The sequence below is a fragment of the Ursus arctos genome, unplaced genomic scaffold (genome assembly GCF_023065955.2).
Source record: "Ursus arctos isolate Adak ecotype North America unplaced genomic scaffold, UrsArc2.0 scaffold_26, whole genome shotgun sequence".
Classification (NCBI taxonomy): domain Eukaryota; kingdom Metazoa; phylum Chordata; class Mammalia; order Carnivora; family Ursidae; genus Ursus; species Ursus arctos.
In genome coordinates this window covers 35,351,170-35,367,449 of record NW_026622941.1, presented here as the reverse complement: position 1 = coordinate 35,367,449, position 16,280 = coordinate 35,351,170, and the positions used below count along the sequence as shown (strand labels likewise).

The 16,280-nt window shown below is 37.2% G+C and overlaps 1 protein-coding gene across 10 annotated transcripts in view; it reads right to left on the bottom strand.

The window, feature by feature from the left end:
* TMEM117 (transmembrane protein 117) overlaps positions 1-16,280 on the bottom strand; it is a 509,455-nt gene that overhangs the window by 225,750 nt on the left and 267,425 nt on the right. For 8 of the 10 annotated variants that reach the window (XM_057303293.1, XM_057303292.1, XM_057303294.1 and 5 more), the window contains one exon: positions 15,969-16,068. The exons of the other annotated variants lie outside the window; for them this stretch is intronic. In XM_057303293.1, coding sequence (XP_057159276.1) covers positions 15,969-16,068 — 100 coding nt within the window. The remainder of the gene's footprint in view (positions 1-15,968; positions 16,069-16,280) is intronic. 10 annotated transcript variants of the gene reach the window in all.

The window sequence follows — 16,280 nt, the reverse complement described above, 5'->3', positions numbered from 1 at the left end:
TAAGTTGCCTCCATTTGTTTCTGTGCCTGCTCTGTCATTTCCACATCAGCACTTTGTTTCTCACCAGGCATCTGGTAACTTCCATTCCTTTTTCAAGTTACTTTTAGTACCTCAAGAACCACCCCAATTAAGTTCATTATGTTGATGATTCCAACAACGCTACAAAGCGATGAGTAACAATTTTGTCAGCACTTTTACTTTGACCACTGTGTTCAGGGAGAACAGGAAATATATTTTAGGGTATCAAGTGCTAATTCATAGGCATGCAGAAATTACATGCCTCACAGTTTGACACCAAATCTTGTTATTATCTGGCTGCACATTATACTCATGAATTTCAAGCATGAATGGGCAAAGCCTTCATTAAAAATTATGGACCCACTCTTTAGGAAAAAAAAAATGCTAACATCAAAGTAGGGCTGGCATTTGGTAAGCACAGCTCTGTGATTGTTTCAGCCTGATTAACCATTCGCACCTTTGCATTTGTTTTAGAGAACTAACCATCTGAAGTCTTTTTCGATTTTTCTTTTTTTTAAGGTTTTAAAGAGTAAATAATACGATTGGACACTGCAGTCTGTTGTTCCTGCAAGTAAACAAAGCAAGAGCTAGAGTCCAACAAGCCGGCAAATGATGTTTCTCAAAGGGAAGGAAAAGTGAAGGCAGGGATGTTAAAGGCAGTAACAGACATTGCATCTGAAGAGAAGCACTTAACATTTTGGAGCTCTACAAGTTTCATGACTTGTAGCTTTCATGACTCTAGCTACAGTATTTGGTGATTAACAATGATTGCCACTCGCTGCCCTCACGCTCAAGTGTCATCCCAGGACCTATACAATTCCGTCCAATTCTCTCTCCATTCAGTGTTTTCCATTTACCACCCCCCCATCCCAATCATCCCAGTGACCACAGGATTTCTCTGCAGATCCCTTCCTCTGACCAGCGCCAGCCATCACACGTGCAACACTCCAGTCTCTCAGGCTGTTGGCATCTTGTATTATGCGACCCTTGGTCCCCTTCACCACCTTTCTTCTTCACTTGCACATTAGCTACAATCTGTCAGCCAGCTGCACCACAGCAAGGATGCCAAAGAGCAGGGCAGACACTGACAGCTACTGACAGCATGGTCAATAATCACTTTTCCTATTGTGTAGAATCTCTGTAATTGGCTTTTTGTAGGCCTTGTTACTTTTTTTTAAAGTTCCCAAATGCAATTTAATTTTTACAAGAACGTTCCTAAAGTTTATTGTTTTCCATCTGTACTAAAACACCCTATACCCAACATCTAAAACTCAACAATATATGATTAATTTTTTAAGGATGCCATGGCAACCAAGGATTAAATCTGAATTTGAATAAAAGAACTCAGCCTCCCTTAAAAATCTTCTCTTAGCTGGAAAGAATACTAATATAATTTTATGTGGAGTCTTGTCAAGTGCATTCAAGAAATGTCAAACTATATTTTTAGCCACGGAGTTTGCTTAATCCCATAAGACTCTATCTCGCCTTTATGTTGACAAATGAACAGGACTGAAATATCAGGGATCTGAGCTTCTGTCAAGATCCACTTCACATCAAAAGTTGTTGCTCTTGTGCAGCTGTTTTCTCAAACTTCCGAATTAAAATCTACATTTACCTTATCTTATGATTACCCTGGGTTTCCTATTGAATTCCTATGTTGTCATACCTTAATTGACTCCAAGCTTTACTTTTATAGACAAGTCAATGAACTGTTGTGAAAACGCAGCAGGAAAATCAGATGAGAGACTCCTGATAATTGTCATTGACTAGGAAAATGTCATCTTCACTCATCTGCTCCCAAGTCGGCTTCCTCAATGCTGTATTTGGCCCAAACCCTACCCCCTTCATGTTTTCCTGCATATAATCTATTTTAGAGATTAAAAAATTAGTCTTTAAACCACATCTGCCACTTGGGCTCTACTAAAATAAACAGGACTAAAAGCGTCTGGTCAGAAAACTGTTGAAATTCATGTTTTATTTTTGCCTTGAATACTGGTAGAGAAACTTTAATAATATTTGGAACTCAGGGCCCATCAGAAGGGAAAAATTATGAGACAAAGTTTAACAGCATTTAAAAATTCAAATTTACCTACTTTGTGACAAGACTGTATTTTAAGATTCAGCATTTTTCAACACTACCTTTTAGACTTATTTTAGTAAATAGGGACTATTATTTATACACTCAAGATGGTCTAGTCATCTTTTAGAAAGCATAGTAGACATGTAAGTTTTCCTTAAATAATGTAACTTTTCATTGTGAATTTTCCTCACTTAACATAATTTTCATCACTTCACATATAAGCAGTGAAAATTCTGGCAAACGACATAACATTAACATCAGGTATATTTATAATTTAGAGTGACCTATTTAAAACTGACCTCATTAAAAAAAACAAAACCCTCACCTAAATAGTTTGCCATGAAAAATAGTGAATATACAATCTTGGTGTTAGCTCTTATTCATGTGGGAATGACAGCATAGTGAAAATAAAAAGATGTTAAAATTAGTAAAAATTCTTCATTCAGAAAATGCAAATTGCAAACTATATTTTAAGATGTTCTCATTTATGCAACACTGTAATTTTTTAAATTAAGTAACACTAACAATATTAATAGTCATAATTCCATGCACTCTTTTATCTCACAGCAGTTCACAGCCGTATTGTCTAAGTAATGATTATGAAAAGTAAGCCACCCCCTGGGAGAATGGCAATACTTACTAACATTCAATGAGAGGTAAAGAATAAGTTAAAGCACATGGAGAATTGGGAGAGAGGGTCATTTGCTGGTGGGAGGGATGGTCGATTGGAAGGAAGTTTATGGAAATGACAGAGCTGTACTCTGTATTATGAGCTGGAAGGAGGTGAGGACATACCTGTCCTGATAACTGGAGAGGTAAACTAGTTGAATAATTAGAGCCCAAGCCCAGGCATAGGGATGTTGGTCACCTTTATAGAAAGGCTGGCATTCTTTTAGGGGAATCTGTTGTGAGTGTCAGAAGAAACCCACAGTGAAAGCTGCTCTGTAAGGAACCCAAGTCAAGTTCTGGAGTCAGCCCTGGGGGCAAGGTAACCCTTACTGAAACTTGCATGGCCCCGTGGCAATGTGTGGGTCCCAGGGAAGCCAGCTCCCCCCTTATCCTTCTTTGCCTTCATTCCTGCTTCTTTTTTGTGTAGTCTCCTGACACCAAAAGATTCCTCCTCCTGATTTCTCTTCAGCTTTGATACTGGATGGTTATGACCCGGTAACATATGTCAAAATATTCCCAAACTAAACTTCCTAAAACCACCTGAGAGAAATGGTCCCAAACTTGCCTACGTATTAGAAACACTGTGAACCTTTCAAAAATTCCAACACCCAGGCTCCAGACCAGACAAAGGAAACCACCATCTCTGGGAGTGGGACTTGGGCATCAGCTGTTTTCGAACCTTCCCAGGTCATTCTGGTGTAAAGACAAATTTGGGGGGGGGGGGAATGCCTATGAAATTCAGGTGAAAAAAAAACAAGTGGGACAACCCACTAAATAATAAGCTTGGTTCATTGTGCCTATAAAGAAACTGCCTAAGAGCTCAATACATACTGACACCTTAATGATATTTACATTTGTTTAAGATTTCCATAAGGCATATTCATTAAGTATCCACCTGCACATCATTTCCCTGTGAAAAAGCACAGCTAGTCAGTCAGTCAACAAATACAGCATGAGCTTTAGGGCTCTCTGCACTCATGCTGGTAGTGGCTAACCTGACCGTTAACAATAAGCATTTCATTAACACTTCAGAAAGTGTTATGAAAACGGGGCGGGGGAGTTGTTTTTGTTTTGGGATTTTTTTTGCCCACTTGAGCCTTAACTGTTTGAGTGGAATGAGTGCTAAGAGGAACAAGGACCCTGGTTGTTCTTAACAGCTGTGATTAGAGCGCAGGGAGTTCTTGTCTCCCCTGCATTTTAGAGGTTATAACAAACAGGGAGGACCAACCCCGCAGAGGACACACAGGTTTATGAGGTAAGATGGAGATGTTCCCAAATGGCACTTGCCCCAGATTCCCTCCTCACGCTCACATTTCAACGTTCCTGGCATGTGTCAGTTTCCAGCTTAATGCTCCCTGTTTATAAAGCATAAAACAGAGAACCAGTGGGCAGAGTTAGCACTGAAGCGACATCCTACTTCACGTTCCTGGATGGTTGTTTTTTTTAACCAAGTGAATCTGGATACCTCTTCATAGGGAATATGCTTTCTGATTCAACATAGCTCTCCCCTCCACCCCATACACACCTTTTATCTCAGGCCAGATGTTTCACACTTTTACTAGATGGGTCTGGCCCTCAGGGCATTTAAATTTGCAACTCCAGTATTTATTATTTATGCAAGTTGAACACTGGAAAGCTACTGTCACTCATTAAAACCTCACTACAGACTGATGACTTAGGATGCTGAAAGAAGTTTGGGAAGATGTGAGTAGACCAAAGGATGTAGGACGACAACGCCACACGGCACAAGCCTCTGCTAGCCCAGTGAGTCTTATGAGGGGCTGGTTGAGGCAGGACATGAAGGAGGCTCCCTCAGTAAGAGGAAGGTCACTTTAAATGCAATGATGTTGTAACCATTTTTACCATATTTAATGTGTCATGATGTTTCTCACACATCTGTTCTTATTCTGTAGGTGCTTGCTGTGAATAGATTTATTAAGTGAATAGATTTCATGGGTCTGTGAGTGAGACCCTCAGAAGGATCTTGGACCATTAAAGGTCTGTAACTTTGTAGTCTCAAAATTGGGTAAAATATTCAAAATAACACATAGAGACAACTTACTTGATGAGTTTTTTATGTAGAAAATAAGTTTGTGGGAAAAAAAGTCATTTGAATGGAGGCAAAAAAATGATGTCTGAGGAAATATTTAGACCAAAACAGTACTAAAATGAATTTGTACAATCTTCCATTTTAATAGAATATGCTATGAGCTTCACAGGTCCTTTGACATTAAAGAAAGTATTTTCTCAAAAATATTATGACCTACAGGGGCGCCTGGGTGGCACAGCGGTTAAGCACCTGCCTTCGGCTCAGGGCGTGATCCCAGTGTTACGGGATCGAGCCCCACATCAGGCTCCTCCGCTAGGAGCCTGCTTCTTCCTCTCCCACTTCCCCTGCTTGTGTTCCCTCTCTCGCTGGCTGTCTCTATCTCTGTCAAATAAATAAATAAAATCTTTAAAAAAAAAATATTATGACCTACAGAGATAGTCAGTTAGAAGTGTCAACAATTTCACACAGATACCAATGACACTACCTTATAGGGCTAAGAAAATAAAATATATTAATAGGTACCAAGAATAATTATTATGCTTGTTTTTTAAGTGTTCATAAAATCAAAATAATTTGTAAAAAAATTGTTTTAATATACATGGACATGTTATTTTTATATTTTAGAAAAAATGAATTTTCAATGGTCTTGAAAAAGACATTTTATATCTATATCAATATAGTAAAATCAATCTGTTGATTAATAAATATTTCAACAATTATATAATTTTAATTATATTTAATCCCTTTTTAATACTCAGAGGAATTGAATAATAAGCTTTTATAATAAACCATAAGGTCACTATGTATATAAATACTCATTCAATGAATGAATGAATGAATTTAGATATCAAGCACCTAGTTAGGCAGAAAATTTGTTCATTTTGCTAATTTTTTGCTGAAGCAAAATAAAATGCATTTTTTAAAATCTACACTTACATTTGCCAAAAATCCTCTATTGATTCCATCATCTCTAGTTGAAACTGAAAATGCCAAATAGAAATTAGGATAATTATAACACAAGTCAAAGAAAAAAGTAGTCAGAACTTGAAAATTGTTAGGTTTCATTTTTCTTCAATAGCTACAGTTTCACAGTATCTTTTATGATGTATTTTAAAACCTTTATGAGAGGTGCTATTCTTTTCGGTGAAAACAGATGGCTTCTCTCCAGGTTTCCTATTTCATCTCAAGTGCCTGACTCATTTAGGCATTATTTCTCATATATCCTCTGCTTAGAAGTCAAGAACAACTCGGAATTTTTAACTTGGGGCATGCGGTGTTCTAAATTTCTTTCAATGAGTCCTGGTCTAGAGTATTAAAGAAACTTGATCAATGTGGACCTAGTCATCTGTCGTATTTGATATATTTGCAAATGTCAAAGGCATTTATTTGATATTATACTTAGCTTGTCAGTGCCATTACTATCGTATGCTTGACTGACTCCTTACCTTGTGCAATATCATGTTCATGAAGCTACTTAAGACGTTCAGTGAGCAACTAGATAGACTAGTGGAGGACACTGGAGGGACTCAGGCCCAGGTCTGGGACAAACCTTAACATATTTTGCCAGCCAGAGCAAAAGGAAGTCCTTTATTTCCCAATCAGCCTTCAGATATGTAAGAACAGAGAAGAATATATGCCAAACATGATTTTACTTAACCATTCATTATCAAAATATTTCCCTGCTCACTTAAATACTTCAATTTCTTGAAACATGATGTAATAGCTCCCATAAAGCAATGAAACATAAGTACTAGGCACTTCATTGCTATAAATTTCTTTTTGATGTTTATAGAACATTTAACTACAAATGCAACATACACTGTGAATATAAAAATCTTTAGTGCTCTAAAAATCCTTGGGGCAAACAACTGCTAAAGGATAGCAATTTCATATAAACAAAACTTTGCACTTAAATAACCAAGAATTGCAGTATCTCTTCTATTTATCTATCTATCTATCTATCTATCTATCTATCTATCTATCTATTTGAGAGAGAGAGAGAGAGAGAGAGCACAGAGGGAGAGTGAAAGGGAGAAGCAGACTCCCCTCTGGGCAGAGAGCCCAATGCAGGGCTTGATCCCAGGACCCTAGGATCACGACCTGAGCCAAATGCAGACACTTAACTGACTGAGCCACCCATACGTCCCTGCAGTATCTCTCTTGATGATAGTATAATATAAAGCTTTTCTTTTACTTTCTTCCAGTCCCAGAAATAAGATGCTTTAACCACCTATATTTGTCAAAAGGGAATAGGAATAAATAGCTGAGTTTTCTAAAATTTAAAAATAACAGTTTGGCAGAGATGTGATGTACTATCACTTAGCACCTAAAAAGATATGCACTCCTCTCGCCCCAACTAATGATAAAATTCAGCAAATTTTATTGACATGCTGGGGAAAAGAAAGTATCAAACCAACTTCTATGCCTATATTCCACATCTTATTAAGATCTGTGATTAAATATTCCTAAGAAAATTATTCAGCGTGGCAGGATAGTATAGTAGTTGAAAGCATTGAAGACTTTGGAAACTAATTGAAAACTTACACACACACACACACACACACACACACACGAATACACACAAATAGCACTAAGCCCACAGGAAGAGGCACTACATAAAAGTTTAAAAAAAATTATAAGGGGAATAATCCAACTACTTATAAAATTACTTTACCAAAAAAAGAAAAAGAAAAGAAAAAGAAAAAGCACATAGCTTCTTCTCTGAGATTCTAATCTATGCTGATATTAGCAAACAGTATTCATTTCATTGTATCATGACTTTTGAAGGAAAAATATCAACATTTCCTGGCTTTTATTTAAACTTCAGGAAAATGACTGATCAATAGTGCTTTAAAGATGAGGAGCACTATGTTAGGAAAATCACAAAGAATGTATAGACAACCCTTTTTTCCCACCTGCCTTGAGGAAGTATAAATCAAGTAACAGAAATAAAGTATAATGGAATGGAAAGGTGCTGAAACTGAATTGGGACTGGGAAAGATGAACAGGGAACATCTCCTGCCTCTAGTGGGAATGTCTCCCTGTGAGCGATGGCCGTCGTGTCTTCATATCTTACTGCAGTTCAATTCAGTACACTTCCGTAGATGCCTTTCATACTTAGAATAATATAGTCCATAAATTTTTAATAAATGAATATAAATTACATATAATATACCTATAACATATTATGGAATTTCCTATAGACATTGAATTTAGACGAGTTAGTAGCAGAGCCAGAATTTGTGCTTCTATTCTTAAACATCTATGTGCTACAACCTATTTCACTCAGAAATCCTTTATTTCTTGCCAGATTGTTAATACTTTAAAAATCCAAGAGTCCTGAAAATTAAAAGACTCTTGATCAACATTTGTGATGCTCTCTGAAAATAGGTTAGACTCTCCTGTCTTATTAATTTTTTAGTAAGAACTTATTATTTTGAAGGAACATGAAACACAATGCTAAAATATTTATAGAGACATTAAAATATTTATACATGCAAAAGTAAAATGACCATATTTGGTTCTAAATTTTCTAATGAATAAAAAGGAAATGTAAAAAATAATTCTTCTCTTATGTTCTTTGTTTCGATCAAATGACCAAATGAACTGGCAGTGATTCTTGCAATTACAGGTACTATTAAATCTACTGTCCTTGGGTTTTGTCCGTGTGGCAGTCAGTATTAGTGCCCTGCCCAGATTCTCTACACCTACTGGTACACTCCATTCCCCAAGAACATAACACCCACCCAGTGGATCAGGCCAAGGGGCGATTTTCCCTGCAGCCATATAGACCACATCTTCACTCGCCTGCTTCCCCACCTCTCCCCTACTTCTCTCATCTCCCTACAGGTTTCTCTGAAGACCACTTCCTCAATAAATCATGTGTCCCCAAATCTGTGATGCATGCTCTTTTATTGGGAATCTCATTTAACACAGAATCTTTATAAATAGAATATATTATCACCTCATCAAATTCTTGATCCAGTTTCTACTTGCACTGTATAAAATAATGAAATGAAACCCACGGGTTTATCAAATATGCAGTTAACCAATCACAGAGATAACTGAAGTCATGAACTAGCTCCAGTGAACAGGCAGAGAAAGAGAGCAAAAGATAAAAACTCAGAGTAATGTCAGGTTCTTGAGTCCAGCTCCAGTGGTTAAATATCTGGTTTGTGTCCTTCCATTTGTCATATACACTTGCTCAATGAGGTTCCTAACTCTGATCCCTCTATTCCATCTTTCACAGTGTAAATTCTTTCTCGTTATTTAAATTCAGCAAAGCTCTTATTGCTACCTTATTTCAGATACTAAATCAATTCAATTATGCTTTTTATTCTGCCATTTTGATATAAGTGGGAGAGAAATAATTAGAAAACTGGCATTGATCATAATATGAATTGTCGAGCTCAGTTCCAAGCAGAATAACAAGCTAGATATGATGTCGGTTATTCTATAAGCTATTGTTCACTGATAAACTTAGCATTTGCAAAACAGTTCACAAAATATGGGCAGGTGTATAACAGAAAATGTTGAACTAAATAAACTATTATTAATTTGGTGATATGAAAATAATAGAGATAATCCCAACCCTCCCTTAGTAAGCACGGGACAATAATAGAAAACAAGCAAAAAGCATAGGACGCCAATAAAAACTCCTGCCAAATTTTAAGTTAGTATGTATATATAATTACAAATTTTATTTCATATTTTCTACCTTTAAGTCAGAAGGAATATTTTACTCTCAAAGCTGCAGAAATATTCCCTCCCTCTATTCTGTTTCAGATTTATAAATAAATACTAATTCAGGAGTAGATATTATTCTCAAGCATACACCATTCTTTAATTCTCTCTGCCTCTGTCCACTGAAGTTTAACCAATTTCTGTCTTATGTGGTACCAGCTCTCTGCTTAAGTGGCTGAAGGGATATCTCTCTCAACCTACCTTCCTTCCACCCCCAGAGCCAGGAGCAAAACTATGCCAATGACAGCAGTCATGACCATTCAAGGAACCTCTGGCAGGATCTCTGGAGCTTCATCTTTGTTTAATCTAAAAATGCCTTTTAAACTCAAAGGATACATCACAATTCTGGGAGAATTACATCAACAATCTATTACTTCCATCCTAGGGTGTTTACAAGCATGTGTCTTCCTGGCTATGGAAACAGGCTTAGCAAGCTTATGGGGGCAGGAGGATGGGAAGACTCTGAACAATCTAGTTCTCCCTCCACCTTTTCAGCATTCTAGAATGTCAATTTTACAACACTGGGTCACAAAAGGGAACAATGGAAAAAGAAATGGAACTTAATGCATATGTAGTCTTAGGATCTCTTTATTCTTCAATAAAGATTCCTGAAGCATCTAATTCATGCCTGGTACTGTGTTGAGTGCCAAAGTAAAGCTGGAACTCCCCTCAAGAAGTTTCTAATCAGGTAAAGAAGAGTTGTCAGCTTTACCTCTTAGATAAGCAGTGTTTTGAAACGCAGATAATAGCGATATAAATATGAAATACACAATCTCTGAAGAAATAGGAAACGTGAAAAATAAGAAGGCAAATCTGTCACTCACATGTTTAGAGGGATAATGCGGTATTTACACATGAAACAGGCAGAGTTAAAATAGAAGGGTAAAATATATCTTTAAAAACACTTTCTTTTTCTAAAAATTATATTCTTGCTAGATTCAATAGAGATAATCAAGCAAATTTCAAAATTTTATTTCTTGTTATAATCCAACTACTGAGGCTACATATTATCAATCTAAAGGCATTTCCACATGAACATATTGACTACGTTCTCCTAGCTCTAACACAACTCTGAATTTCGAGAAGGAAAAATAAAGCTTCTTAAGATCACAGTTTAAAAAAAAACAAATGGTCACTATAAAAACAAGAAATAAAGATAACACCAATTGGCAAACAACGAAATTGTTTTTTGTACGTATGACATCTCTTTATGGCGGAAGCTTTGCTGGTAGCAGCACATATATGCACAAAAGTCTACACATAATCCTAGGAAAAATATGTCAAGGCCAACCAAGGTCATATGAGTATTAGGATTTGATACACACCACATATGGTTTTATGATGAAAAATGCTTTATGACTCCAGTCTTTACCATGTCATTATCTTCTTTAGGTCAGGACTCAACTTCACCTCACTACCTGTACCCTCCCCTCTCCCTCCCACAACCGTGAACCTCAAACCTGGACTCTGATGTCCCTATCACTATCATAAGCCAGATTCCCATTTACTGCTGTAACAGAAAAGCCACTAGAGCAGGAAGAAGTAGGGGCTGGGGAAAAAGGATGGTTAGATATAGAGAGACAGGAAGTGATATTTCCTTCTGGTATTAAATGAGGGGCAGAAGCAAATGCCATCTTGATGCCCTCAGCATCCCCTGCCACCTTAGACCTGAGTAGAGCTTGTGATCTTTGTCTTCTGAAGGAGGGATGGTGAAACTAGAGAAATGTGCTGTGGATGGGCCAACACCCCTCTCTGCTCCTTGCTCAATGGCAGAGGGTGGGCAAATTTCATGGCAGAGCTCTTCTCTGCTCCTATCAACATGAACGGCCAGCTCAGTGCTGAATGACGCCACTTTAGGTATTTCTTTTACATTAAGTTTTAAAAAACAATCTATTGGACCAAAAAAAATAGTAACTTTAACCCTGATTTAATATATTTCTTTGTCCTCTGCATGAGGCATCCCACAGAGCTAAGAATAGTCAGGACTGCCTAGGAAATTGAACCTAGTCGAGCTTGATGCTCTACTGTAGTGTGAGGGGCAAAGACAGTTGTCGGATTGGTTGATATCAGCCATGCCTGGGGATCGCATCAGTCCCGGTGTGCCTTTTAAAACCATGGGGAAGTTTTGAATTATTTCCATAAAAGAAAAGTTCTCCATTTCAGAAATACATTAAAAGGCACACTTTTATTGGAAATGTAAACAGTCACTTACTTTTCCATGACAGTCACCTTCATCATTGATATTCACTTCATGATGAGAATTCTATAGACAAATGAAGGTCAAAGCTCCTTAGACTCCTCTCCTGGGAAAACTATTATTTTTTAAAATGTTATCAATGCACACATATGTAGACATATAAATATTTATATGGAAACTTACCACCTAGCCAGTGAATAAAAATGGGAATAGAAATGATGTGCTCTGGGAAGCCTCCCTGTGTGACTGTACTTTCAAATCAGGAGGGCACTGTGTTTCTTTTGCCATTTCTTTCTCTGTGTCTAACAGGGAAAGGTCAATATTTCATATAGCATCAGCAGAAAAGGACTTTGGATTCTCTCTCAGTTTACAGAAAGGAAAACATGTGAGGCCCCAGAAGGTGAAGTGACTTAAGATCACACTGCTGGGTTAAACCCAAAACACAGTTTTCTTGATTCTCAATCCAGTTCTACCTCAGTGGTACTGGAAGTATTGATCAGAGTAGTAATCGGTGGTATTGAAAAAGGAAAAAAGTTACCAGGTTAGCTAGTAAAAATAGAAGGCATTACAGTAGTAAATTTGGGAGAAACTATGAAAGTCAGCCAGACCTCAGAGAGGGAGAAAGACCACAGCTGAACTGTGAAATTATTTGTATTCTGCTAAGCCACAAGAGTAGGGCAGATGAGTGCACAGTAGAAATCTAGCTAGAAAAGGTAAAGATCTTCGGTCAAAGCTGCCCCATGCATTCACCTCTCAGGGCTGCCCTAGAAATTGGACCCCACCTTATCATTCAAAAGAAAAAAATCCTAATTAAAAATTTTAAATAGAATCAGTAAATAGGGGCAGAGTCACATATGGTCTCGGAAAAACTGACTTGGGGGGGAAGTCTGGGAGGGCTTAGATAGAATTAGGTCACAAACAAGTAACACTGTCGTCATGGGAAAGAAAATGATTTCTGTATCAAATGGTGGACTTGAGCCTAAAAACTGCAAAGTAAGGTCCTAGGGCTTGCTGGTCTGGTGATGTGCTCTGATGCTTCTCCCCTGACTTTGATCGGGGCAGTGTTGCAGGGAAGTCAGGAAGTAATGGATCATATTGCCTTAGTGTGTTCTAGCACTGGCAACCAGAAGGAAACTCCAGAAACCCCAGACCACAGGCCTGGGATAAGCTGGGACAAGCATAAACAGCTGCAATAAAGCATTTATGTCTCTCTTGCACTACAGCATTTAGACGTCCCATCATGGGACCACGCACTTCATCTTCAGAGAGAACTATAACACGGGTAACAACTATTAGCCCCTTTAAAGAAATGTGCAAACCGAGGCTCAGAGGGTTGCTTGTTATTTGTGGAAGATCAAGCCAGACATAGCAAGGTCAGAGAATTCAAACTTCTGAATTCCCTTTTCCATTTTATTAAGCAGTAAAAAAATGGAGTAAAAAAAATCACAATCCACAGTTAATGCAGAAATTTTTCAAAAGGTATCACCTCATATTTCATGGAAATTACATGTTTAAAGTTTTCCTTCTAGTTTCTCTTCTAAAAGGAAAATAGTTTGAGAAGGGAAACTATTTTCTGTTTAGTTTTCCTTCTAAATAGTTTTTCCCAATGGAAATAGAAATTTTTGAAATGAGACAGACTGGCTGTCTGTCTAATGTCTGGCTTTTTTTTTTTTTAAGAATTTTCTGCATTTTTTTAAAGTAAACTCTGTGCCCAACATGGGGCTTGAATTCACAACCCCGAGATCAAGAGTCGCATGCACTACTGACTGAGTCATCCATGCATCCTGATGTTTGGATTACTCTAATTGTCATATCTAGTGATTACAAATAAAATAAAAGACTTTTCAAATCGAGATTTTAAAGTTAATGAAATGGGATGCATTTGGAACTTTGTGGAAATTGAACAGGGGTGGGAAGGGGCTCAAAAATGGTCTATACAAACCCTTTGGTAGGTACTTAATACTCTTGCAGGATGATCATAGTAGTAGCAGTGAAAATATAACTGTTTCCTATCCCCTAAAAACACTTGTTCTAGGTAAGACACAAAGCTATCCATAGAAAGGGCAGTAACGGCTGTGACAGTCTACCTGCAGTATTTGAAAACACGTTTATAGGGGCAAGTCCCTGCCAAGTCTTGTTTAGGTAGGGCATCCTTTCCTTTGGTAGGTCTTCTCGTTTTCAAGTGAATGGATGAATAAAACCAGTTACGATTAACAGCACTTATGAAAGTTGTCAACAAAGGTTAGCAGGTTCCATTTTTATGAGAATTATGCTCTTTGTACTCTGAGATTCTCTTCTAAACTTCTAGGACCTAGAGCTGTTGAGCTACATATTGTAGCTAATCAATCCAATGGTTAAAACAGAGGTACTAAGCTATCAATGGACACTTGGGTTTCTCCCATGTCTTGGCTATTGTAAATAATGCTGCAATAAACACAGAGGTGCGTAAGTCTTTTTGAATTAGTGTTTTGGTTTTTTGGGGTGTAAAGAAGATGTGGCATATATATATGTATGTATGTATATATGTGTATATATATGTGTGTGTATATATATATATGTATGTATGTATACACAATGGGATATTATTCAGTCATAAAAAAGAATGAAATTTTGTCATTTGCAAAAACATGGATGGACCTAGAGGATATAATGCTAAGCAAAATAAGTGAGACAGAGAAAGACAAATACCATATGATTTCACTCATATGTGTAATTTAAGAAACAAAACAAACAAACAAAAAGAGACAAAAACCCAGACTCTTAAATACAGAGAACAAACTAAGGGTTGATGGAGGGGATGTGGGTGAGGGGATGGGCTAAACGGGTGACGGATATTAAGGAGAGCACTTGTGATGAGCACTGGGTGTTATATCTAAGTGATGTACCACTAAATTCTACTCCTGAAACTAATATTACACTCTATGTTACCTATAAAAACTTGAAACAAAACAAATAAACAAACAAAAGCAAACAAACAAAAGAGACAAAAAAACAGACTCTTAAATACAGAGAACAAATTGGTGGCTGCCAGAGGGGAAGTGGGTAGGGGATGGGTGAAACAGACAAAGAGGATTAAGAGTACACTTATCTTGATGAGCACTGAGAAATGTATAAAATTGTGGAATCACTATATCATATGCCTGAAACTAATATAACACTGTATGTTAACTATACCTGAATAAAAAAAAAATTTTTTTAAAGATTTTACTTATTTGACAGAGAGAGAGAGAGGGAGAGAGAGAGAGAGAGCACAAGCAGGGGGAGTGGCAGGCAGAGGAGAAGCAGGCTCCTCACTGAGCAGGGAGCCTGATGCAGGACTCGATCCCAGGACCCTGGGATCATGACCTGAGCCGAAGGCAGACGCTTAACCAACTGAGCCACCCAGGCGCCCCCAGGGTCCCCCCAAAAAAGTTTTAATGAAAACAAAAAATGAAAAAAGAAGTTACTCTCTTGACAAATGAACTCAGCATGAAATATGGTTTGTCTATTTGTTGTAGGCTTATAATAATAATAAATACTAATAATGCAACATTCATTTTGTAGGTTCAATGAGGAAAATAAATGTAGAAAACTACTTTAGAAGCCCTAACTTTAAAAGCCCACCACTTCTGGTGAGCATAGCATAACATACAGAGATGCTGATTCATTATGTTGTACACCTGAAACTAATGTAAATTGGGCATCAACTATACTCAAATAAAAAAGATTAAATAAAAATAAAAGAAAATAAATTAATAAAATTGTATAAGATGTGTTGTGAAAAAAAATTTTTAAATAAAAACAGTCATTAAAAATATTTCATATGGTCTCCTAAGACAGGCCAAACAACATTCCTTACCTGAAAATTGCACATGTCAAAAACAACAATCTTCACAAAATTATTTAGAACTTCACAAGGAAGTTTCTAATAATGTTATGAATGTGTGTATGTTTGTATGTTCATATATATACAGATAGATAGATAGGTATATATGTTATAAATAAATATTTCCTGGTGGACAGCCATCATTAATATTATAGTTGCATTAATTTTTTCCCCTAAGGTAAACAGATATTGCATATAATCTCTAAATTTATCTGTACTCACGAATTTATTCCACGCAAGACAGAAGTAATTCTTTTGCTCTAAACCTATCAAAAGCTGTCTATCCAACATCATGAACGTTTTCCTCCATCGAATGTTTGAAATGGGTGAAGTTAAAATTTCTTACCATCCAGGCTGTGACAAAGTCCCCCATCCAGGTCCCTACTGCAGCTAATTTCATGAAACTTTCATTTCGGATGCCCATATAGTCTGTAATGATATATGCTCTGTGGAGACAAACACACAAGACATTGTCCAGACTGAGAGAGCCGTATCAAAGCGTTCTGGTTCAGCAACACGCAAAGGGACTTCCCTCCCTTTCAACAAGCTCTCCTGCTTTTGTCTCATCACATATGCTTACAGATCTGAAAGGCTAGGAAGACTTCTGAGGGTGTCTGGGTCAGTTCCAATTAGATCTGAAGACTGACTGTGGCTATAC